Source organism: Populus euphratica, unplaced genomic scaffold (assembly GCF_000495115.2).
Source record: "Populus euphratica unplaced genomic scaffold, PopEup_1.0 scaffold19.1, whole genome shotgun sequence".
Lineage (NCBI taxonomy): Eukaryota > Viridiplantae > Streptophyta > Magnoliopsida > Malpighiales > Salicaceae > Populus > Populus euphratica.
In genome coordinates, this window is record NW_011499853.1 from 1655462 (window position 1) to 1681957 (window position 26496).

At 34.0% G+C, this 26496-nt stretch overlaps 4 protein-coding genes and 2 long non-coding RNA genes across 9 annotated transcripts; 3 read left to right on the plus strand and 3 right to left on the minus strand.

Moving 5' to 3' along the window:
- Positions 1-3: 3 nt before the first annotated feature.
- On the plus strand, positions 4-2488 carry LOC105122222 (uncharacterized). Its single transcript, XM_011021213.1, has 3 exons — positions 4-196; positions 286-474; positions 2084-2488. Exons 2-3 carry the CDS (start codon positions 293-295, stop codon positions 2268-2270), a joined length of 369 nt encoding a protein of 122 aa, XP_011019515.1. The 5' UTR covers positions 4-196; positions 286-292; the 3' UTR covers positions 2271-2488.
- A 2104-nt stretch (positions 2489-4592) lies between these two features.
- Positions 4593-7820, plus strand: LOC105122223 (uncharacterized). Of its 2 annotated transcripts, none has more exons than XM_011021214.1 (3): positions 4593-4701; positions 4981-5172; positions 7289-7820. In XM_011021214.1, exons 2-3 carry the CDS (start codon positions 4991-4993, stop codon positions 7473-7475), a joined length of 369 nt encoding a protein of 122 aa, XP_011019516.1. In that variant the 5' UTR covers positions 4593-4701; positions 4981-4990; the 3' UTR covers positions 7476-7820. The 2 variants fall into 2 exon arrangements, with proteins under 2 accessions (XP_011019516.1, XP_011019517.1); XM_011021215.1 differs by lacking the exon at positions 4593-4701 and adding an exon at positions 4871-4890.
- Positions 7821-8295: 475 nt separating this feature from the next.
- On the minus strand, positions 8296-11907 carry LOC105122225 (ferrochelatase-2, chloroplastic-like). The gene is made up of 9 exons (XM_011021216.1): positions 11645-11907; positions 11147-11504; positions 10909-11052; positions 10608-10709; positions 10402-10505; positions 10181-10307; positions 9924-10076; positions 9634-9734; positions 8296-8882 (listed from the first exon to the last, which is right to left on the minus strand). The coding sequence occupies exons 1-9, from the start codon at positions 11713-11715 to the stop codon at positions 8567-8569; spliced, it is 1476 nt and encodes a 491-aa protein (XP_011019518.1). The 5' UTR covers positions 11716-11907; the 3' UTR covers positions 8296-8566.
- Positions 11908-15502: 3595 nt separating this feature from the next.
- Positions 15503-17079, minus strand: LOC105122224 (uncharacterized). The gene is made up of 2 exons (XR_841660.1): positions 16913-17079; positions 15503-16278 (listed from the first exon to the last, which is right to left on the minus strand). It is a non-coding gene; the product is annotated as an uncharacterized LOC105122224 (long non-coding RNA).
- Positions 17080-18834: 1755 nt separating this feature from the next.
- On the minus strand, positions 18835-23591 carry SHM3 (serine hydroxymethyltransferase 3). Of its 3 annotated transcripts, none has more exons than XM_011021217.1 (12): positions 23464-23591; positions 23047-23299; positions 22488-22683; positions 22226-22400; positions 22014-22131; positions 21809-21921; positions 20761-20883; positions 20420-20524; positions 20229-20315; positions 20041-20148; positions 19409-19481; positions 18835-19307 (listed from the first exon to the last, which is right to left on the minus strand). In XM_011021217.1, exons 2-12 carry the CDS (start codon positions 23261-23263, stop codon positions 19033-19035), a joined length of 1590 nt encoding a protein of 529 aa, XP_011019519.1. In that variant the 5' UTR covers positions 23264-23299; positions 23464-23591; the 3' UTR covers positions 18835-19032. The 3 variants fall into 3 exon arrangements, with proteins under 3 accessions (XP_011019519.1, XP_011019520.1, XP_011019521.1); XM_011021218.1 differs by having other exon boundaries at positions 23446-23591; XM_011021219.1 differs by having other exon boundaries at positions 23047-23296; positions 23438-23591.
- A 617-nt stretch (positions 23592-24208) lies between these two features.
- On the plus strand, positions 24209-24992 carry LOC105122229 (uncharacterized). Its single transcript, XR_841661.1, has 2 exons — positions 24209-24255; positions 24868-24992. It is a non-coding gene; the product is annotated as an uncharacterized LOC105122229 (long non-coding RNA).
- Positions 24993-26496: the final 1504 nt, after the last annotated feature.

A 26496-nucleotide genomic window follows, 5' to 3' on the forward strand; every position in this document is an offset into this window, starting at 1 on the left:
GAAAAGTAAGGGAAATAACATATGGCAATAGTATAGTGGTCAATGCAAGACACTGTATCACCTTCACTGCACAGTATTTCCAGCAGATCAACAAAACAATAGTCCAGGGCCCTGGCCAATACAAAACCCTACCCTCTCTTTCTCTATCTCGCTCGCTCTCTCTCTTCCACCCGTCACGAACAGTAGAAAATTTGAGGTATTGGAATTAATCTTAAGAAATTAATGTATTGTCCTATTAAATGTTGCTTTTGATTTGACACAAAGATCTGATTGTATGACATTTAGAAAAGGAATGGCATCGAAGCTAGTGCAGTTGCAATCCAAGGCTGCTCAAGCCTCGCAGTTGGTGGCAAAGCATGGTGTTTCTTATTACAGGCAGTTGCTAGAGCAAAACAAACAATACATCCAGGACCCACCCACTGCTGAGAAATGTAATCTTTTGTCAAAGCAATTGTTTTACACTCGTCTCGCCAGGTTGGTTTTCTTTGTTTAATTTTTTAATTGAATTGAATATTGGTTGACTGCTAATTCTTTGGCTGCGTTTAATAGATTTCGCAATGGCAACAACAACAATAACATGGACTATTTTTATTTTTATTTCGTATTAGGCAGTATAATGGTTAGATTTTGGTTCAAATAACCCGGCTCAATTGGCTGCTTAAAACTTTATTTGGGTTGTTTATGTTGCATTCGGGTCCTGAATTTAGGCTGCCCGGGAGGGATTAATGTCATAATATAAGTAGTTGATTGACATAGAATATTAGTCTTTATAAATTTTGGATATCACGTCGGGTCATTTGTGTGCCCTTTTTTATGCTTGAACTACCTCGTAAGGCAAACTAATTGTAATTGCAACCGAGAAAGAATTCCATTGTTTAGTGGGTCAAGTCTGTTGCCAGTGTTCTTGTTTTTTTGTTTACCTTTTCATTCTATACCAGTCTAGTAAGTCTGTAATTGGGATATTTCATCCTTTCTAGCTGGAATTTGACCTGGTTCCTCATTATTAGCTTCCCTGATTCTGTATGGATTCATTTTGAAGGGACTAGTTAACTAACTAAGAACTTTACAGTGTACATCTGTAAAGACTTTGTCTTTGACAATTCACATTTTTTAGATTTGAAACGATGGAGTTGAGTGGTCCATTGCCGAGTAGTTGGTGGCAGATTGTTCAAGGTTAGAAGCGTTAATGATATCTATATCTCCTGTTAATTCTTGAAATGTGGAGATTTATTAGTCGTGCAATTTAGTCCAGAACTGCTGTTAAACTAGCAAATGGTGTTGCATTGGAGATGAATCTTGAAAGAGTTGATAGAAGGTTGAACCTGTTGGTGATTTGTGAGATCAAAATAGAACTGTTTGATATCATGAAATCAACCATTGAATGGAGAAGCGGACATTTTTCAAAACTTCAACTCTTTCGGCAAGGGGTTGCGCACATTTTCAATTTTTCTCGTAGAATGGTTGTGTAATTGTGTCTCGTCTATTGCCAATTAGGTTATATCTGTTGTCTGGCTGGTACTCATGCACTGTTGTGTTTGGTTTGTGCTTTTATTATTTCTAGATTTAATTGATACATGACTGAATTCCGAGTTTTAGTGCAACATGGAATGTAAAACAATGCTTATTCGTTTTACTCCTCTCATATTAATGTGTTTTTTAATATCTGTACTGATGTTCCTAGTGCAGAAAGTGAGATCGGGAATCACTAAGATAATAGTATTCTGTATCTTTCATTCTTCCTTTTCTTTCATTTATGTTCTAAACACTGAACAAAATACCATGAGAATTGTGACATATAATTTGAGTTTTTAGACAAGTAAATAGTGACTGACAGTTGATTCCATAAATAGTGTTTGCAAACAATATATATGACCCTGAAAAAAAAAATGTTTGGTAGTTTTTAACAGAAAATGTTCTATAAAAAGTAATCAAAATTGCTGCTGTATTTTAACAAGCAAAAACTACGTGTTCCTCTTCAAAAACATCTGTGTTTGCTTAGCTTCTTGCCAATTCTCAGACTATTTCTTGGACATTAATTTCAATATTTTTCATATTAATCCATTCATTTGGGTATGTGAAACAGCATTCCTGGGCGTTATGAAGCCTTCTGGAAGGAGCTTGATTATGCCAAGCAGCTGTGGAAAAACAGGAAGGAATTGAAGGTTGAGGATGCTGGCATTGCTGCTCTGTTTGGGCTGGAGTGCTTTGCATGGTTTTGTGCGGGTGAGATTGTTGGTCGAGGGTTTACATTTACTGGCTACTATGTCTAAGTGCTGTAAGAAGAATGTGCCATTGGAGTTAAACTGATAAATCTTGTTCCTCCATCTTGTTGTCAATTGGCCAAGTATGCATATTAAATTTGCCATCCTGCAAAAAAACTGAGATAGGAAACTCATGTCAGCTATGATTTTCCTTTTTCTTGCATTTTCCCATGGATCGAGAGCTGTCACTTGATCATCTTAGCTTGTGGTGCAATATCTTTTGAGCAGTTTTCTTCAAAAAAATAAAGATTAAAGGAGAGTGGGGAGGGGATGACCCTGAGTCCTCCAACATATACTTGGGAAATTACATAACCTTGGTTTCAGGATTAGTGCCATTTACTGGAAAAGCAGTTTTGGTCAAAACTTGGCTATATGGTTGGCAGAGCCAACCGATTTATAACAATCGTCACGAGTACCTGAAGCTTATCGGTTATACGAGCTTCCAAACTGTCATTATCCACCTTATTTTCTTCACTTTTAATTGTTGAACCTTCTTCACAACCAACCCTTCTAGATAATGTATTTGCTACAGAACTCTCTTTACCTTTCCCGTATAACATTTGATGCGTGAATTCTATTATTTTAGTTAACTCTTTTTAATGTATTGGAGTATGAATCTTTTTTTATAAAATATGTTTTAAACTCCCAAGATTAATTCTAATCAAGAATTGATCATCCTCCAATTATCATCAATATGGTTATGTACTTCTTTTTAATAAATTGATAATCCTAAATATCTTGTACTTAATGCCTTGCTAAATATGGTTAATGGCCTCCCTTCTTATCTTAAGATTGCACCCAATCCATTCACATAAATATCAATTTGCACACAAAGTACTTTTTTAGCTTGTTAAAATCTTCTTGGGCCTATCCAATTGAAGCTATGATTCATCAATAGAACGGATAATGGTGGATAATGGTTTACTGATAATACCAAGTGCCTTGATGAACTTTTTGTAATATGATATTGAACCCAGTAAGCCTTTTAATTCTTTAGCTGTACGAGGAATTGGCTAATTCTTAATGGCTTCTATTTTCTTTGGATAAGTTGCTATTATTAGTTCAACATGTCTCCTAACTAATTAGTTGATTATATATAATAGTATTATATTTATATAAATACATATTTATAATCAATAAAAGCTTAACTTATTTTTAATATCCATGATTGATATTTTCTTAAATACTAGACATTCATCTGAGTAATAAAAAATAATACATATTATATTTTTTTATTTATGAGAGGAAGTAGTTGTTTATGAAAAGGTTCATGTGACGGTTGTTTAAATGATTTTTAAATTTGAAACTATGAAGTTATTTTATATACAAAATATTATACTTTGATCTTGATATATGTTGTCTTAATCAAGATAATGAGATGATAGATATTATGTATAACATGAATTATATGAAATTACTTGAGTGATTAAAAGATGATTTATCATCCTATATGAATTAGGGAAAATATCTTATATATTCTCAAGTGATATTAACTGAGAAATCCTTAGCTAAAATAAAATTTGAAAAGAGTTTAAAATATTATTCAAATAATGAATGACTATTACGTAGATAATAAATATGATTTAATATGATAAACATATTTCATGATTTTCATAAAACATTATTCAAACAATCAATGATTATAATTTAAAACTATATATTAATATGTCATAAAAAAAAATCCAATACAAGTCTTCTGAACAAAGTTTTTGCTTATTATTCCTTGAAATGTGATCGGTGTATTAATTAAATAAAAGGAAATTATCTTAAATGACCATGATAAGTTTTTAAAGTTATATTTTTTTATATAATTTTGACTTAATAATATCAAAACCAGCTTAGATAATAATCGAGAATCATAGAATTCATCCATCAAAACATTAGTCAAATAAGAAATTTGTTCTTAATAGAAAAGCTAATCAATTGATTATACTCAGCACATAATCTTCAAGTCTTGTTTTTCTTTTTAACCAATAGAGAAAAATTGTCCTATAAAACTATGCAGTATTTATTTTAAACTTTATCTTGATTGCTGTGATCATTTACAATCTTGTTTTTTCCACAATCATTTCAATTTAATTATTCTGTTATTTTTCTTGAATGACAATTTTAGTTTAATGAAATCAAATATAATTGATAAATAAATTGTCAATCAATATATTCTAAGCACCACAATATACTTTTCAAAATAAAATTATGCTATTTTGTTGAAAACAAATTTCTTATATATTAATTCACTATTTATTTTATTTTTATGTGTTAATTGTCAAATTTGTCCAATATTCAAAACCTGATCACGTCAGGTTCGGATATAGATAGTATCCGTGAATATCCGTTGACATGTACACGTGCCGACCCAAACACAGAACTTAAAACCCTACTGCTCTCTGTTTCCGGCTTGCTCTCTGTCTCATCACCAACAGAAGAGATAGAGAGAGAGGTATGAAACTTAGCGCTCTATAATCTGCAATGGTTTTCTTTAATACTTTCATTTCATTTTGATTTTGTATTCCTCTCTCAAATCAAATCAAATCAAATCTTGCTCCTAGATATTCCTACTTGGTTTTGACTCATTTGGTTTCCCAATCTAATTACGGGCTGGTTTCTGATTTGAAACCCTAAGCTTAATGTAATCATTCAAAATTAATTGTTCTTTTGATTTTATCGAGGCAAGATCTGAATTTGATGGTGTTCTACGTTTTATTTTGGACTGGGTTAGGTAATTCATAATGGCTTCAAAGCTAGTTCAGTTGCAATCGAAGGCTTGCCAGGCCTCAAAGTTTGTGTCTAAGCATGGTTGTGCATATTACAAGCAGTTGTTAGAACAGAACAAGCAATATATCCAGGATCCACCCACTGTTGAGAAATGCAATCTTTTGTCCAAGCAATTGCTTTACACTCGCCTCGCCAGGTTCGTCTTTCTTTCTCTATTTCATTTAACTTATACGAACCATCATTAATTTTTTTTTTAAAATTACGGTATCTGTAGCTTTTAGTATTTGTTTCTCTTATTTTGAGTAACGTGGTCTCTCTTTTTAAAGACCTACCTTGTAAATGCCGTCAATTGCTATGTTACCCAAGTGTTGCAGATGCGGATGAAATTCAGAATTATGAGGAATCTTGTATTGTGTGTCTATTTAAGCTTAATTGTGAAATTTGGGATCAGATGATCTGTCTGATCTTAACCAGCTTGCCCGGATCTGTTTTGGCTTGTTTGATTTGCATTTTAGTCCTAAATAAAACCGATGTAAGGAATCAAGTAACATAACAATGCGATGTAGATTTTTTAGCCTATGAAACAGTATTAAACTAGATCGATTTGTAAACATGTTAGATAGATCATATGTCGTGTCTTTTGTGTACACTCGTGTGTGTCCATGTGAACTGGGTGGATTATACTAGTTAGCCCACTAATGATTGTAGACACCGAAAAAGTACTAGGCAGAAGTGTAGTGATGTTGGATGAAAAGGGCAAAAGATAGCTACAATTAGCCAACATAGCCAAAGACTGGTTGTCTGGGTTGAACAACCAGAAAACAGAACAAACCTCTTATAAAATTATCAAAGTTGTTTCTTAGTACAATAGTAGCAGCCCTTAAATACTAGCAAAATCCTAAATAAAAGAAATCCTAGCCCTTAAAAATAACTAAATCTTAGCCATCCAAACTGCCAAAATAAAAAATATGTAAATAAACTATTAAAAGAAAAACCCTAATTATATGAAGACTACTTCTGTTTTAGCTCCTGCATCATGTAGTGTTATTTCTCATTCAAGGAGGGCTTTCCTGCTGCTAAAAGAATGCATTTTGAGGGGAGTGAAGTGGCTAAGAACTTTATTGGTTACTTTGAAAAGAATATGCTTTTAAGAACTCACTTATTTGGACTTAAATGTTCAAATTGAGTTGTCCATTTTAAATAATTGGCTAGCAGCTTGTTGAAGGTAAAAAGGCATTATTGATAATACTATGAGCTGCTGATCCTTGAAATGTGAAAATTTACATGCATGGTCAAGAATTGTTGTTGAATTAGTAAACAATGAAGCATTGGAAATTAATCTTTCAAGTGCTGATGGAATCGAAGTTTTAGAAAGGAAAATTGTTGATAATACCATGCGCCGCTGATCCTTGAAATGTGAAAATTTATGTGCACCAGTCAAGAATTGCTGTTGAACTAGTAAACGATGATGCATTGGAAATTAATCTTTCAAGAGATGATTGAATCAAAGTTTACATAAGGAAATCGACTATAAATGGAGAATTGAACACACTTTTCAAAAATACTATTTCCAGCTAGAAAATTGCACCTGTCCCTTGTTTTCTTCTAGGAAGGTTATGTAATTTTGTGCTGTATATATTGTCAATTAGTGTTTTTCAAAACAGGATTATGCATTATTGTTGTTGATGACTCATATTAGTGATCTTGTTGATGGAACCAGAATATCAATGCATACATGTTTTCTTTCTCCTCTCATATTCATGTTTTTTAAGTCATGACAATGTGTTTTCAAAAAGGGAGTGCACAATCACTGAGATAGTTTTGTATAACTTCGATTCTTCCTCATCTGGAAGGCTTAGGTGACATCATTAATGTTTTGGATACCGAACAGGTTAAATCTCACCGGTTATTTTGGCATATGATTTGATTTTTAGGAACAAGAAATACTAAATACTGTAGAGATGGTGGGGATAGATTCCATAAAGGTGCCTGCAAGCTCTATACTTGAAACAGGATAAAAATAACCCGAACCTGTAGTGGATTTGAACAGCGCATATTCCTTGGATTTGAACAGCACATATTCCTTAAGTATTCAAATCAGTGTTGCATTGTGAACCAAGAAGAAAAAAAACGTATTTCCTTATAAAGAATATCGGAGCATGCATTTACTGAAGTAGCATCTTTTTAGTGAATGTATAGACAAATTCTTGTGTGCAAAAATGAGGGAGGCACTATTACTTTAACATTTAATGCATTTTGTGTTTAGACTTTTATTTCACATATTAATCCATTCATTTGGGTATGTGAAACAGCATTCCTGTGCGTTATGAAGCATTTTGGAAGGAGCTTGATTATGCTAAGCACCTTTGGAAACACAGGCAGGAGTTGAAGGTTGAGGATGCTGGCATTGCTGCTCTGTTTGGGCTGGAGTGTTTTGCATGGTACTGTGCCGGTGAGATTGTTGGTCGAGGGTTTACATTCACTGGCTACTATGTCTAAGTGCTGCAACAAGAGGACACACCTCCAGAGTTGAACTGATAAAGCTTGAGATTTCCGTTTTTCCCGTTCATCTTATTTGCAATTGACCATTGCATATATACTAAATTTGCTATCCTTCATAAAAATTGAAAAACTAGGCCAGAAAAACTCGTTTCCGTGATGATCTTCGGTACATCGCATTTTTCCTTGCATTTTCGCCTATGCCATGCGGCTGTTCCTCAGGCTTTATTCCGTTTGCTCAGAATAACATGCCTAAAAAAAACTACAAGGAAAGCATTTTTCTTGAAGGTGAGTTATTTTCTAGTATTTGAATGTGTTAATGCAAATATCATGTATTCTTATGATGCACATCCCAGTATTTGTTTGAGCACGGGGGATGACACTGACTTAAGCCTGTGCGTGACTTCCATGTTGAATCTGAAAATTTAACGTGGTGGCTCAGGATGTGGACCACCTACTGTACAAAGCTGTGATTTACCGGTCAAAACTTCAGCACCCTGAATGATTGATATATGTTCATTGATGACTGATACTCTTTTATCAGTTAAATTATCCGTGGCCGACCCATCCTGTATAACTTGTTTGACAGCATTCGTTTCTGGCCAAAGCAATTGAAGCGATTGAATTGATTTTGTGCCATTTTGTGCTGTTGGCCTGCGTGAACGTTTCCTCATGATAATTTTTTAAAGTATGTTTTATTTAGAAATATATTAAAATAATTAAAAAATATATTTTTTTTTTTGAACAAAAAGCATGTTCGCACTTCAAGCACAATTTTAGTATGTTGCTCCTCCGTAGAGGAAGCCCAGGAGTCGCAGGGATGTAACAAAGAATGCAAATGGTAGTACGTAGTTTTTACACATGTTCATCAAACTAAATAGGTTTTCCACTGATCGCCAATTATATAACCCTAATTGCAAAATTACATCTCAAAATCCTCATGTCTGCCTTGTATAGCATCAAAAACAGGATGGAGCGAGCAAGGAAATTATGTATAAGCTTATACCGCAGCTATTATTTTCAATTACGCAGCCTGTATTAGAAATTTTTTATTAGGCAGCCTGTATCAGACTTCCCTGAACTCTCCACGTTTAAAAGAGACGGTTCCTGAATGCCGTCATCACTTTTGGGGACAAAAGCAAGACAAATGCCAAGACTGAACCAAAAATCATTTTAATAGCATAGCTCAAAAAGTCATGGTCAGATTCTTCAGAGGTGCTCCTTGTGGTTGAAATGGATTTAGCTGAAGGTAGGGCTTCTATCACTGCATCTGCCAAATCTGTGATGAAGGATGAAGTGCAACCCAGAGCAGGTACACGACCCCAATTCTCAATGCCAGATTCCAGAGCCAACTCCTTATATTCCATATCAATCTCTTCAAGTGTCTCTATGTGCTCACTGACAAAGCTGAGATTTTAAATCGGAGTTAACAAGAGATATCAATGTTAAATTTCTGATTTAGATTAAAATTGAGCATGACGAGACCACACCACTAATAAAGGGAGACTGTTATGTCGAAACCAGGACAACTTCATTGAGAACAGTCTTACAGGACTCGAAAAACAATAGAACTTAAAACACACACCAAGGGCCTCTGGCCTCGACACAATATGTGCGCATCAATATTAGCTTGTGTAGTCAAATCCAAAATATCATCCATACAGCAGGTCCAGAGGTCCCTACTTTAAAATAATTTCTTATATCACACAGGAATAATTCATGTCCATAGATGCATGAAACATCCAAAAAGATCAGCATGCTGCATGTTTTAAGACCTATAATACCATCATGCATTTTGGTATCACAAATTCTTCAAAGTAGCATCTGTAAAGGATTGATGGAAACTCATACTTGCATAATTGGACTCTAAAACATTCATGGATTAGTCAATTATCTTTCTTTTCAAATACAAACAAAATGACTCTATCTTCAGTGTGAAGCCTTCATAATGATTGGAGTGCAGTATATTAACAAGTAAAACATCGTGAAAGAAGTTACTGGATCAATATATTCATGGTTTATGGCACCGACCAAACAAACTGCTAAAGCTGGCATAGTAAATATTACTTGGATCAATATATGGAATGCACAAACCTACTGAAAGAAGCTTGAATAACACCAATTAACTGTACGAAAAAGGAAAATGCAAGTTGCATACCTTACTGGTACAGCTAGAAGACTTTTGACACCTTTCTGACCAAGCTCAACAAGAACTTCATCAGTGTAGGGCTTCAGCCATTGCACAGGTCCAACTCGGCTCTGGTCAGGGAAAAAAAATCAAAGGAATGATAGGTCATATTGCAAGATCTCAGCAATAACAAAACATAAAAGTAGGCAAAGCCTAATGATGGGAAATAAGAAAATGAATGCTTAAGTAAAATAGACAGCAGCCAGGGTAGCAAGCACAATACTGTATGGTAAACCTCATTAAATTAGACTATAACCAACCTGGTAAGCAAGAGTATGATCATTGTAAGATCCTCTAGCTTTCAACTCTTGCATTATTAAGTAGATGCACTCTTCCATTTGATCTTTGTATGGGTCTCCAGCATCCTCCACATAGGTCAATGGCACTCCATGGGCACTGAAGAATATCATGACCTAAGATCCCATATAAAATTAGAATAACCAGGGGACAACAATCTAAAAAAAAGATAAGTTTGTGCCTCACAAAATTATGCATAATATTCAATAATCGAACTCACCTCTTCAGGTTTAGCAAATTTTTGCAGCTCTTCACCAATCAAGTCAGCCATAGACTTGATATAACCTTCTCGTTGATACCAGGACTGTATAATGGCGATTGGAAGCCTTGATAGATATGCATCTTCACTGAAAGTTCATTTACATCCAGAGAGGTTAAAGTTGAGCAATATTTTCAATGTTCTGCAAAAAGAAGGAAAGAAAATTGGCACGGATATAACACCTAAATATATTCTGGAGAACACGGAGGCTTGACCCAGTTGTGGAGATCGAGAACTGTGGATAAAGTGGCAGCACTACAAGCTTCGTTATCTTGTCCTTCTTAATCTGCCAAATAAAACAAGTATGATTGATCAAGTAAATGTTATTAGGAGATTCACAACGAACTTCAAAGGATACATAAATTGAATACAAAAGTTGGAGTCTCACCTGATGAATTGCTTCCTCAGTGAATGGGTACCAATACCTCATTCCAACGTAGACATTTGCAGTCAAACCCTTTGCTTTCAAAGCCATTTTGATTCCATCAGCCTGCAACAATTTTCTCAAAAGTCTAAATGTATTTGGCTTCAGGAAGAAGCAGTGGTACACATAAAACTGATAAAAGGAAAGAAAGCAGAACGTAAAAACTGAAACATGGTTTTCTCAAGGAAAAAATCTAAAGCCACAAGCAAAGATCACCCAAAGAAGAAGCCAGGAATCTTAATTCTTAAAAGGGCATGCATTCTACCTGCTCATCCGTTATTTTACGCAAAGGCGAGCCCCCTCCAATAGAAGCATACCCTTCTTTACTTTTAGGAGCACGAAGCACAGAAATTAATTTTGCCAAAGGTTTCTGAAGAAATTGAAACGGCCTGGGAAGTCTTATAATATCCTGCAATATAATAACATTACTACTGTCAGATCAACACCAAACCCTAAACTACGAATGTTGTCTTAAATAAAGAATCGACGAACAAGCGACATACTGGATCAGCAAACAAATTGAACAAAAACGGCTGGACATCATTAAGCGTTTCGGGCCCTCCAAGATTCAAAAGAAGCACGCCAACCTTTTCTTCTGTCACATGCAAATGAGAATCAACAAAACCTTCACAGTATGCGCCTACTCCAAGTACAGAAGCAGCGCAGAATGCTTGCCCACCCGGATTTCTCTTCAAAACCGGACCAGACAAGTATGATCTCCCGCTAGCTGTCATTTCCTTATTAGCCGAACTAGAACTCGAAACCACTAACGATTCTCGAGAATAAAGTTTATCCGGCTGCTGAAATTCCTCGGACGAGTGCCTAGCTACTGAAACCACAGATCTAACACGCGGGCACGAGCTGCAAATTAACCAACAATATCAATAATAATTCAGATCAATTGAATAAAATCAGCCGACATGATCCAGACCATCATGAATTATCAATCAAGTAAAAATAAAATCTATCAAGAAAAAATGCAAAAAAAAAACCCGAATTACCTTGAGAAATTACGATTGGAAACAGAGAGCTTCGTCTGGGGAAGCGCACCACAGAACGACGTGGCGTCCATGGCTTCGATTTGAAGAATAGCGATAAGGAAAAGAGTAGCTAAGACGAAGAAAACAAGGAGAAGAGAAGGGAGGCTGTGGGTGCCAATGGAGTTTTGGGTGTTTTTATAAAATAAAATAAGGGAAAAAGTCAAAGAAGAAAGCAAATGGCTTTGGTATTTAGGTGGGTTTCCAGGATGCTGGGGTTTGACTGCTATCTCTCCTATCACCGCTCCTCTTTTTCTCTTCGGTGTGGTCTCATTTAAGTTTTTAACTTTTCAGAGTGATGTAAATTTTTATTTTAGATGAATGTTTTTTTTTTAAATATTAAATTAGTATTTTTTATTGATTTTCATACACTATTTCAAAAAATAAAAAATATTTTAATATATTTAAAAAAATACTCAGCATCAGATACCAAATATAACATTTAAAAAAATTATTTAATTTATTTATCATATTAATATGAAAAATACATTATTAAAAGAATCTAATTTTAACTCATGTAAATTAGCTTGGGACTGTAGGTCATTGATGATTATTGATGCCTTTTTTTATCAGGATGAATGAAATTAAATTATTTTTTTTCTAGATATTTTTAAAGATTTATTTTCAACATCTATTTATGTAAAAAATTAAATTAAAAGGAAAGCATATTATTATTGCGTGGATGTCACTTTGACACGACTGGAAAATCAGAGTACCAACCAGAATTTGTCGTCTTCTTATCGCGGTGGCAGTCAAAGAGGGTAGGTTTGATTTTCAAGAAGCTGAGAAAAGAAGGTGCACAAATCCGCGTCGTTTTGGTGGAATAAGTTTTGAATCTTTCTTTCTTTTGTGTTCCTTAATTTACCCTTCGTTTAGAAGCTAATCTGGATGAAAACCCTGTCTAAGATGGTACTTTCATAACCTGCTTTAGTTTAGGGTTTTTGTGAACCACTATATAAGCTTAACTCCAAAACCACCTCCTGCGTAGTTTTTCGGCAGCAACATCACGACTCTGTTTCTCTTTTATAGAGTGCCGCTTGTTCCATGGTAACAAGATCTTTTATGCCGTGTTTTGATTGGTTAAAGCTGTGATTTTATGTAAAGTATAACAATCTTTTTATATGCAAGAATGAATTTGATTACGTTAAGGTGTGGATCGGCTCTATAACAGAGTCAGCAGCAGGCGCCGATCCATGGCGACCTGACTGCCGCTTAGAGCCAAAATTCAGTTATGGCCGGATGAAGATACCTTGAAACTCATTGTTATTTCTTGACACAATAATCCGGTTACATCTCTATTCACCAGTCTCTCTTCTTTTTTTTGGCTAGAATGGCGGCACCCAGTCAGACACGGGTGATTATTGGTCTTATTTAATGCCGAATCACCTTTTGCATGGTGCCCAAATTGAGCTGCTTTCACGATTGGAGGGAGTCATTACTTGATCATGGCTTCCTTCAAATTCTAAGCAGCTAAATTCCTTTAACTGAGCTTCCTTTTAACCATTTCAGATAACTCAAAGCTCTTTAAAACATATATATATATATATATATATATTTTAATCTGGAAAATAATCCAATTGGTAAATCCATCAGCCTTTTGGTGCTCAATTCCCTTACTGAAAATCTTTTTATCTTGTTAAACATTTACATCTTTATATAGATCTCCATTTTGCCAGCGGCATTCCGTGATCAAGACTGAGCCTTTGAATTCGATGGCATTGCTGATCTCTTTAACTGCTGACTGTCATGCTTAGTTCTCGCTTTAGAACATGTTATCAAAATACAATTGTTGAGCAACAATGACTTTAAACCAGGAGTTGATCAAGCACCAATCGAAGTTTGCTCTTTCTGTTGAACATGGGAGAATGTCAGTTGAAATATAAATGTTTGTCATCAGAGTATCAATTCAGAAACCAAGCGTTTCTCATTAAACTGGAGTTTGCAAACATGGAAAGACTAAATATCCAATCCACATCTCTGGAAGGTAGGGGTGAAGGAATGGATAAAAGGAAAGCCAGATCACCCGAGACTGTCAAGAGAAGTTGAGGCAGGAAGTGTTCAAATTTTATGTTGATACTTTGGGTGTTTTTGGAGTTCCAATATGGTTACCTAGATTTCTAAATAATACCTTTAAAGTTAATTCACAGAAGCAGAGCACCATGGCAATGATACATGTGACTCACTCATGAAAGCAAAAATATGCGCAGCTTCAATTTCATTCCTGGAACTCGAAACAAGCTTAATTGTAGGTGATGAATGGAACTCTCCAAGCTTAGATGATGTCGTAATATGACTACCGAATGAACATCCTCAGAAAATAATTTGCTTGCAAAGGGATCGAAGGACAATTCTAGTAAGTTAATGCACGACAGAACGCTAATGGTTAACAATCAGAGGGATATCTAAGATCCAACAAATCCATACTGGTAAGAACCTTAAGGCGAACTAATGAAAATTGGCTTTGTAACGTCAAATTCCGTTCATCAAAATTCAGGTGTACATGAAAAGCTTGACAGCATTATCTGCTGTAACTAAAACTTAGAGCTCAAGAGGAGAGCCGCAGACGTTTTGAAAAAATTGAAATCATAATAGCTCACCCTCGTAAGAGAGCAGCTGCATTCATAAGTGAGAATCCATCAAAATAAAAAGGACAAGATAATATATCCTCTTTATTCTAAGTGTTTATGTCTATTTTTTTCCCATGCTGTATACAAACGACTACTAATCCAGTTCTTTGCTAATTAACAATTTTCAGCATACAAAGTTAATAAAATCACAATTCAATGAGTAGTTGTTTTTGCATCACAACCTACTTTTTAATATACGTCTTTCGCTGTGCAGAAGTTAACATAATTATCTCAGACCAAATTCAGTTCAATACTGAGACTGGTGTGGTAATTCAGAAATCAAGGGTAAGCTTTTGGCACGATGATATTGCTGATCTAATTATTTATTAGACATCAAAACGATATTTGAACTTTCATTTCTACCAAACCAGAAATTTCATCTCTTTTATGTAATGCCTTAGTTTGCTAATGAATGCACCAATTGAAGTGTGCTTGGACTGTTGAACATGGGATGGCTTTTCAGCTGAGAAACCAACGGTTGTTCATGGGAGTAAAGTATGCCAACTTGCTGTGACAAAACAACACTCCAATTCTAGGAAGGAAAAAGTGAAGGAATGGATGAAAGGAAAGTAGAGCACACATAGGCAAGAGAAGATAAGTTGGAAGCGTCAACAAGGAGAAAACACAAAAGAGTCATATTGGCACAACATTTGGACATTTTTGGAGTGCAACATAGTTACCAAGATTTGTATTTAGTTTTCTTATTGTCTTCCCGTTTCAATATGCAACTGCAGGTGAAAAGTTCAGAACCAATTGCCAATTACCAGACTGGAAATTCACAATGAACAAAAAGTCAAGCAGAGTCAATTAGAAAATGGAAGTACAAGAATATTTGCATTTGATATGAAAGCATGCACAAGAATTATGCTCATCTAGTGAATCCGATTCAACCGAGGACATTTAATACTTACACAGTACCTTTAAGTTGATTCACAGAAGCAGGCATTATACCCGAACCAATCCTGAAATTTGATATACAGAATCATCCCTCAGTCACAATTGCAAGTATGCATAATCATTCATAATACCAAGCCCTGTAATCAGAACAAGCCTAAATGATGCTGATAAATGGAACTCTCACCAGGTCACAATTGCAAATAGGCATGCATTAGTTGTTTCCATAAAATGCCCAAGATCAGATTTGCAAGTAGCACGAATAACGGCTATCAGATACAATGCATAGTGCCCCACTGAGTTCTCAATAGTCAATTCATCATAGAAGAACATGTACAGGAATTGCTAGTGGATCAAAATCAGAAGAATATCTAAGATATAACAAATCCACCCAGGCAAAAGAGTTCTAAGAAAGCTGGCAAAATTGATTAAAATACCAAGTTTCATGCAACCAAAATTCCAGTGCACGGGAAATTTTTTCACAGAATTTTCAGCAAACTAAAAATTCAGAATCACAAAACTACATTGATATCTCAATAAGTCCACTCTATCAAGGAAGCAGCTAAACCCATCAGCAAGGATCATCAAAAGCAGCAATCACAGTCAAATGGGCAAAGAGGGGTATCTCCACCACTGCTCTTGCTAAAACCCAATTCCTCTTCCGTATATATGTTCAATCCATCTTCTGTTTTCTTCCGAGACCTACAAGGCGGGTCCGTAAACCTTCCCTCTTCATCTTCTTTACTCTTCTTCTTCTTCTTCTTCTTTGTCGTCAATTTTGGTTTATCTTCCCCATTTACATTTGCCTTATCAACTTTCTTTTGTTCAGGTTTCTTCCTCTTCTTTCCAGAGAAAATTTCATCTATCTCATTACCTACTTTCATTGGTGTTGAAGAGGGTTTTGCCTGCTCTACGTCTGCATTTTCTTGTTCTTGTATAGGTTTCTTTGAATAAATCTTTTCGGGCACATTCAATGGAGAAGGTTTTCCCTGCTCTATATCAGCATTTAGTTGTTTCTTTGAAGAACTCGTTTTGGGCATGCTGAATCAAACTGAAAGTTTGATACTAGTTGTTTAACTAGAATCCAAGAAAAACAAGGGCACCAAGCATCAAACACCCAATTCAATTGCCAACAAAATGTACACTAATAATTCACAGATTACTCGTGTTTTAAAACACGTACTGATATAAGTCAGCCAACTGGAGAATAGCAGAGAAACAAACAAATAACAGTTAAATACAATGGAACATCTAGCTCAAAATCAGTAAGCTGAATTCGCACATTTTCAGCCACAAAAGGCAACAAATAGTTCAAAATTGAGAATTTCTTCGAATGCCATTTTCTTCATTATTCAGTAGCAGAAAAAAAAATGAAGATTTTCAATTGAAACTCAAGAACTTGTTTGATTTTTCATTGTTTAGCACCCCCCAAAAAAGGTGTCAATTTATTTTTACAAATGTTTCATTATTTTTTTTTAAATGTCAAATTAATCAAATTCGTTCTCAATAGCAAGAGAGATTAATTTTTCTGAGCTGAATTCATCATTTGCATGAAAATAAATTCGGTTTTGCTACTTTTCCAGGAAAGCAAACACAAACAAGTTGGGAATTTTTATTTTTATTTTAGGTTTTTTAGCATGAAAATCAAATAGAAAGTAGTAATTAAGAAAGAAATAGGAGAGTTAAAAAAGATGAGAGATGAAGAACTAACCTTTGGCAGCAATATGTAGAAGGAGAATAGATTGGAGACAGACAGTCAGGGAGGCAAAGAGGCAAAGAAGCGAGCGGGCCAGCAAGGAAGCTGTGGTGTTTTAAGAAACGCTATTCAAGTCGCTTCCCCAGGATAATACCATGCGGCTTTTAAGGAGTTAAACATGGACGGTTCGATTTTGATCAGGAAGTTAAGGATGCTAAAAATCAAACGAGATTAATAATATCATGCGAGCATGACTGCCACGTAAGTCTTAACGAATTTCTCACAGCTTTCTACAATAATTGTCATCTACTATATACACATAATACAAGTGCAACCTAAAACAACCATGTCAAATTTTTTTTCCTGTTTAGAGTTAAAAAGAATGTCAGTTTGGAAATTATTGTTTTTTTTTAACAATCCAAAACTGCATAAATATAGGAGTAATTTCAAATCTGCAAGAGATTTATTTATTTATCTATTTTCTTTTTTGAAATTGATTCTGAAACAAGCATGGACTAGTAGCAGGAGTAAAGCAACCAATAGCCTGCAAAATATTCTTAAATTTTTTTTGTTTGTTTTTCAAAATTTAAAAAATATTCTTAACCCTTAAAATTTCATAAAATATTTTATTTTATATATTTAATTATAATATTATTTAACTATTTTAATCACTATTATTATTATCATCACTAACTTTTCTTACACCATCATTACAATTACTTCACTATTATTTTAACTTCATCTCGCAACCATTATCTTTTATTTTAACATCGTATCATCACCACTATTTTATCATTATCATACCACTAGCAATATCTACCTCCTCATCCACCGTCATCTTTTCTCTTTAATTATTATTATCATAATTTAATTTAATTTTATTATCATTATTATTATAATTATTATTTTATTAATATTATCATATCACCACTAGAAAATATTATATCTTAAATAAAAATATTTTACATATAAATTCCTTTTTTATTTGTAAAACATTTCACCCAAAATAAACTGAATCAATCCAGGAGTTGATTGACACTCTTGTACTTGAGATGTTTCCATGTTACTTCTATTAAGTTACTCCAATGTTTTTTTTTTGTTTTTTTTTAAATATATAAAAATATAAGGATAAAATAATTACCTTCAACCTATTCTTTTAAATATATGATGAACATAATCACGTATATATATGGTTAAATTAAAGTAAATATAATCAAATATGCTATAGGACTAGTGTTTAAAAAACCCCACCCGGCCAAATTCGACAAATCAATCTATCCGAAACCTGACATAGGATAAATCGATGACAAACTTGATTTTGGTTTACCAAAACAATTAACAATATAGTTCCATGATTTTTTTTTTTTTAAAAGGAAGACCCAAATCGACCTAGAGATTGAGTACATGAATGGCAAACATGAAAGGGTATTTAAAATTACAGTAAAATTAAAATAATTGTGTTTAAAAATATTTAAAAATATTTTTTTTGCTTAATTTTTTTTTATTCTACTCACTATCAACCTGGAACGGACAAATTAATGAAAATCTTGATTTTATTTTATCAAAACAATATAGTTCCATAATTTAAAAAAACAATATAAATATACCCAAATCAACCTACCCATCTGACTTGCAACCTAGAGCCTAGGTACATGAATGGCGAGTTATGTACAATTAAAATAATATTTTTTTTAAAATACTCTAAAACAATTCTTTTTATTAGCACATTAAAATTATTAAAAAAAAAAACCCAGATTCTATAACGAACACTCCCGAAACATGCACGAGGAAAAGCAGAATCAAATCGAAAGCACGCCACTCCTACCGAAAATGTCGGTCACAGCTTGAGCATGAAGATTTTAGCGTGCTAGCATTGGAACGGAACACCAAACTGCATCATCATCTTCTCGGAGGCTGAATCGTTTGGGGAGCATTTTCCAAAAGCAATAATGATATTGATTCCAAAATTTCTTATTTTAGTATCATCCATTCAAATAACTGTTCTTGTAAGTTGATACATGGAGCGATGCAAGGCTTTTCACTCACTCTCTTCTTAGTAACAACTAACAAAATCATAGGTCTCGTCTAGCCATACAACATGCACTTCAAGTATCAACTTAGCGCAGTCATACAGCTCATAATCCTGGAATTGGGAACTGAGTTGTAAGTGCTTCAACTCTTCTTTGAAGATCTGATACTTTATCAGTTAGAGGGAAATCAGGGGATTTAACAAACTTTAAGAAATCCTGGAGCTTGGATCCGGATACTGATTTTTTAGCTTCGAGACTTATTTGTACTCCTTCATGAATCAGGTCAGCAGTAGCCACAAATTCTCTCTCTGTAAATCCTCTGGTAGTCATCGCAGGGGATCCAATGCGAATGCCACCAGGAACCAGGGCGCTCTTATCACCTATTTAAATTAGCAGAGCAGCCATAAGCAAGGAGCGGCAATAAAGGGACAGAGACTGGGATTGAGAGAGACAAGGAAATAGAATATAGAACAAGGCTAACCAGGCACAGAATTCTTGTTGAGGGTGATAGAAGCCATGTCAAGGATTTTCTCCACCCGAGCCCCATCAAGCCCCTGTTGACAGAACATATATTGATAAATATGCGAGAAGTAAATGGGGACAGATGTCACTTGCTGAAAAACGATGCATAAAACAGTTTGTCATAGAAAGATGCTATCTGGTCAAAATAGTGACCATGCCCTTTCAGGTTAAAACTCTGCAATAAAAATCAAAGGTTACAAAATCAGGCCGAACTAATTCATAAGCATTACAATGATCATGTACAAACAGAAGTGCTCTCAACAATACAGGCATGAACACAAACTACATTGCTGCATTCATTGACAAGTGACATCATATGGATAGGATGCTTCTGAGAATTGGTTCATAACATCTTATACAGCGTTTATGAACAATGTATGGTTAGGATTCTTCTGAAAATTGACCATAACATCTTATGCTCTTTTTGCAGCCATGTTACATAAATTGATTTTACACTTGAGATTATGATATCCAAGTAATAGCAAAGGGCATTAATATGCTGGGAAAAACCTTAATGGCGACAGATAACCAGCAAAAAATTGCAATACATCTCAGAAAATAATGGAGACAACGAAGCAACAAGACACTTACCAGTGGCCTCAGATCTACAAGAATGAGATGATTGTCGCTCCCACCAGAAACCAGTTTATATCCTAATTCAACCATCCGGTTTGCAATTGCTCTAGAGTTACAGATGACCTACAGGGAAAAGCAACAAGAAAAAGTTAGGATGAATTAAAACGTATCTTGGACCATGTTTAACCAAGAGAGTACAGTACCTGCTTCTGGTAAGCTTTAAATTCAGGGGATTGTGCATGCTTCAAGCAAACTGCCAGTCCACCAATTGTGTGATTATGAGGACCGCCCTGCACAACATTTCATAAACTCTGCTAGTTTTAGAATGACCTGAAGGTGAAACTCCATAAAGCAGAAAATCTAAATCAACTTCTAACATGCATTAGCAACCCACTTGTAAGCCTGGAAAAACAGCATTGTTGATGGCAGATTCCATGTCAACTCCTAGAACAGGATCTTTTTTGAAAAAGATCATTCCACCTCTTGGACCTCGTAGCGACTGAAGAGAAATGAGAGAATTTTCAGGTCGTCTATTTGCAGATCAACACAGCAAGAGTTGCTGTTCGCATGTCAATTGACAACAAAATTATGCAGGGCACATTCACATCAAATTAAGATCCATACAAAATCCAAAACGCTATATCCCATGCTAGACCAGGAAACATGAAGTGGCATTGGGGCCCAAACTGATAGTAAATACCAGAAAAATCTTCTCGAATAGTCATCTGGACTTACCTTGTGTGTTGTAGTTGTCACAACATCACAGTACTCAAAGGGGTCGGCAACAACAGAAGCAGCAACAAGACCACTTATATGAGCCATATCCATCATGAGAAAAGCACCGACAGCATCTGCAATCTTTCAATGCACATAGATTGTAGTTAGTTAGCTGTTAAAGCAGGGGGAAGGGAAATCTGGGAAAAAATCACCTTGTGCCCCTATATTTTTAATTTAGAGTCATATCACACCCTCTACTCCATTTTCCATCATGACAACCCTTCTGCTTAAACTTTTGGAACTTTTTAATCCTTCCATCCACCTCTGTCATGGAAGTCTGTTGGTTTATTAATGCTATCAGTTGATCAATCCTTAACCAATCAAATATCAACAAGCATTCATTCTAAAAGTCATCAGATACCCCTCCACTACACAAGTTTGGCCAAATTAATCCTTTTGCTATGAATTAGACTTAACTAATAAATAAAGCATAAAGTGATTGATTTGATTAATTTATGGATTATCAAGTTACATCAGCAAAAATAAAATTTAAGCCTAAAATGTAAATAAATATTTAAGTCATTAATTTTATGCTTTATTTAGAATAAAGCATAAAAAATAAAAATTATAAGGTTAGGTTTAATAATTTTTCATGCTTTATTTTATTAGTTAAACTAAATTAAATACCTAATAATAATTAAATCCTTCATTTTTTTGCTTTATTTTATAAGTTAAGCCTAATTTATAGCAAAAGAGCTAATGAGATCAAACTTATATGGCAGTGGGGGTATTTGATGACCTTTAGAATAGACATGTGTTTACATCTAATTGGTCAAGGACTAGTCAAATGAGAGCATTAGTCGAACTAGAAGACTTGCGTGACAGAGTTGAATGAAAGGGTTAAACGGTGTCAAAAGTTGAAGTAGAAGGGTTGGCATGGCTCAAAATAGAGTAGAGAGTTTGATATGACTAAAAGTTGAAAATACAAGGGCACAAGGTGGTTCTTGCCTGGAAAAACAAGGGCACAACAAAAAGCAAAACAAGATTAACAGCATGTAACATCTACCTTCCTCATGCGAGGATAATCAAAATCTCGAGGATAAGCACTAGCACCAGCAATAATGAGTTTTGGTCGAAAGAGGATAGCTGTTTTCTCAAGCATATCATAATCAACCAGGCCTATAATAAGTGTTGGGGAAAAGGATTAATAAACATCACCAAACCAATATAGTCAACCATTTTCTCCTAATCTGATAACAATGACATATCACCTGTAGATTCATCAAGTCGATATGGCATAGACTCAAAGTAAATTGATGTCCCAGATACCCGCCTTTTAGGAGTCATGAACCCATGAGACAAGTGTCCCCCATGAGGCAAGTCCAAACCCTAATTTAGTCACATTAAATATAAATATAAAGATTTTGCATTGTGAAACTGCAAAAGCATTAATCAGAGAGAGAGAGAGAGAGAAACAATTTACCATGATTCGGTCATGAGGTTTAAGAAGTGCAGTATAAACCTCAAAATTAGCAGGGGATCCAGACAATGGTTGAACATTAACACCCCACTTCTTTCCATCCAAGTTAAATGATGCCAGAGCCCTTTTTTGACAAAGGGTTTCAAGCTCATCAATGTGCTCATTTCCGCCATAGTATCTGCAATATATAGACAATCATCAGGCTATAAAAGACATTCAAATTTTCAACACAAAAAAGAAAGGCATCTAAATGAAAGAAATTTACCTTTTACCAGGAAGTCCTTCAGAATACTTATTTGTTAAGCACGAACCAACTGCTTCCATCACTGCTCGAGATGTGAAATTCTCTGATGCAATAAGTTCAAGGCTTTTGAATTGCCTATCCTTTTCCTTATTTATAATTTCAAGCACTTCAGGATCAGCTTCACTGAGTCCATAATCTTTGAAGCTACTTGTGTCAGCTAGGCAATTATGACAAAAAATTCCATTCACAAAGAGTCAGTCTCACCACTCATCACCAACAGATTATATCTAGAATCATATTATATATAATTCTATTTGTCATTCTCGTTGCATAAAGCCAACCAAACAGTTAAATAAATAACTGACGTATTCTAGTTGAAAATTGATAGCCCTTAAAACCTAGACGCTCTGTGATAACATTTGAAATACAGCTAAAAAAAACAACAAAGCACAACTTTTTTCTTAAAAAACCAAACCTTTCAATAGAATCACAACAATTACATAAGGTCAATGTTCCCTTGTTCGGACTTCAAGAGATAAGCAGGAGAATAATAAAAAAGAACAAAAGATATTATTGTTACCTCCAGTTTCAGGGATAGGCACAGAAACAGAAGAGGGGGGTCTGCCAGTGACCAAGATTCCTTCAAGGGAAGAAGCCCTGCATGGCTTCACTGAATTAAGCTTAACGTGATATGGAAACCCAATGATAACACTCCTTTTCATTGGAAAGGCTGGCCCTTTTGACAAAACAGGCTGTTGCAAAGAACCCATCACTGCGGCTCCACTGGTGGCTTGCATTTCTAGATTTTTACAAACACCTCACCAAAAAAGTGCCTACAAATTCCAGTCAAATAATATAAGAATTCAATCAGAAAGTTTAAATTTCTGTTTAACGGAACTATCAGGCATAGTAACATCAATTTCACATGGAACAAAGATGGAAAAGGGAACAAAAAAAAATATGAAGGGAACTAGCTTGCCTTCAAAATCTTGTTTACCTGTATCTCTCTGGGTCTCGAGCCGTGCGTGCAGTCGATTATGAAGCAAGTTTGGAGAGAATTGTGCTCAAAACCCTAGTCTTTGCTTGAAAAGTGTGAGCCGCGCTTTTTGAGAAGATAATAATAATCTATCTATATATATTATTTTAAGGATATATCTTTAATGATTAAAGTCGATGAGTAAGTTAGTAAAATTTTAAAATTAAACGCAATTTATAATTAAATATAAAAACATAAATTCAATAACAATGTATTTTATTAGACAACAAAATCCTTAAGTTTTAATATCCGTGACGTATTAAAGGACTTTATTGAAAAAGTAAACATATTGTTCTGCTTAAAAAAAATTTTACATGCCAGAATAAAAAAAAATCTTTATTCCATATATGCCAAAAATTCTAAGTGTCTTGCTTCTTCATTTCTTCTTCTCAGTAATTATGTTTTTTTTAAAAAAAAACAATTTGTTTAAATTTATTTTTATATATATTTTAGATATATGCTAATATTAAAAATAATATTTTTAAAATAATATCGCAATTATATTATGTATATAGTATATGACAGTTATTGTAGACAGCTGTGAGAAATTCGTTAAGACTTACGTGGCAGTCATGCTCACATGATATTATTAATCTCGTTTGATTTTTAGCATCCTTAACTTCCTGATCAAAATCGAACCGTCCATGTTTAACTCCTTAAAAACCGCATGGTATTATCCTGGGGAAGCGACTTGAATAGCGTTTCTTGCTGACTGTCTCCAATCTATTCTCCTTCTACATATTGCTGCCAAAGGTTAGTTCTTCATCTCTCATCTTTTTTAACTCTCCTATTTCTTTCTTAATTACTACTTTCTATTTGATTTTCATGCTAAAAAACCTAAAATAAAAATAAAAATTCCCAACTTGTTTGTGTTTGCTTTCCTGGAAAAGTAGCAAAACCGAATTTATTTTCATGCAAATGATGAATTCAGCTCAGAAAAATTAATCTCTCTTGCTATTGAGAACGAAAAAAAATAATTAAACATTTGTAAAAATAAATTTACACCTTTTTTTTGGGGGTGCGAAACAATGAAAAATCAAACAAGTTCTTGAGTTTCAATTGAAAATCCTTATTTTTTTCCCGCTACTGAATAATGAAGAAAATGGCATTCGAAGAAATTCTCAATTTTGAACTATTTGTTGCCTTTTGTGGCCGAAAATGTGCGAATTCAGCTTACTGATTATGAGCTAGATGTTCCATTGTATTTAGCTGTTATTTGTATGTTCCTCTGCTATTCTCCAGTTGGCTGACTTATATTAGTAGGTCTTCTAAAACACGAGTAATCTGTGAATTATTAGTGTACATTTTGTTGTTAATTGAATTGGATGTTTGATGCTTGGTGCTCTTGTTTTTCTTGGATTCTAGTTAAACAACTAGTATCAAACTTTCAGTTTGATTCAGCATGCCCAAAAAGAGTTCTTCAAAGAAACAACTAAATGCTGATATAGAGCAGGGAAAACCTTCTCCATTGAATGTGCCCAAAAAGATTTATCCAAAGAAACCTATACAAGAACAAGAAAATGCAGACTTAGAGCAGGCAAAACCTTCTTTTTGGGCATACTGAATCAAACTGAAGAACCTATACAACAACTAAATAATTTTTTTTATTTTTTTTTTATTTAATTTTATAATTTAATATCAGATTGATTAATAATTGACTTTCATAATTTATTTTGATTTTTTTTATAGAGTTATCACGATCTTATAACTTGAATTGTAAATTTATCAGGTTAACTCGAATCGATTTAATATATCATAGTCTTAATATTTTTTAAAAATATCATCTAATAAATTACCAAATCAATATTTAAAACAAATATCATTTCCAATATACATCATATTTTAAATTTATAATTATTATTTTATTAGAAAACACCAGATTAATCATTTATGGTCAAAACTTAGAATCTGTTAGGATTGTGGTTATAGTTACAGTTTAAAATATTTTTTATTTAAAAATATATTAAAATAATTTTTTTATTTTAAAAAAAATATTTTTAAAATCAACACATCAAAACGATCTAAAAATATAAAAAAAAATTATATTCTCAAACAAAGCTTTAGACATAAACCATAAAAGTGCTTATCTACAACAAAACAACATTAAAGCTTCTTTATAATCATGAAAAAGTAATTAAATACAAGCATATTCATTTCCAAAAAGAATCCCTAGGAGATTTTAAAAAATAAAGCATAAATATCTCAAAATGAATTTGTATAATTGCTCTTCTAATAGAAGTGACAAAGCAAATATTTAGTTAAAATAGGTGTTGAAACAAAGATAGTAAACGATACGGTAAAAAATTTAAGATGGAAAAGCTTTAAAATAGGGCCTTTTTCAAAATGCTTTCTTTGAATTTCTCTGATGGAAAAGCTTTATAATATTAAACCATTACTATTTTTTTTTTATCATGAATAAGTTGTGGCTAGATCTACTAAATATAGTTCTATCTTTTTTTTATAATATAAATTATAATTTTTAAATCCGACCTGATATAAAAATCGAGCTACAGGTTAGAGCTACAGGTTAGATGAATTGATTTAAATGAATTGATTTAGATCAACCTAAAATAAATATATTCCACTAACCTTAAGTCTTTTGCTGTTATCTCTCTTTTAAACTCCAAAAACCGGTCGAATTGCAGGATCTTCAGCCAATTGCGGTAATCTCTTTCCATATTTACATTCAATGCACATATATAAAAGATTTGTAATTAGCGCTAAATTAAGTAATTTATCATAAGCGATTGAAATGAAACCAAGGCTATATTCAAATCCAGGTGATGGTGTTATAATGATGGATTTGCTATTACAGAATACGACTCCACTGTTCTGCTTCCACAACTCTTTACATCTTTTTTTTTTAAAAACGCCATGCCACCGCAACTTCAGATTGCACACGGCGGTTATGCTACTGGGTGAAAGCTTCGATGAACGAAGCCATAAAGAGAGAGCAGGATTCTTTCCCCTCCCATTTATTTTAGTCTTTTTTAG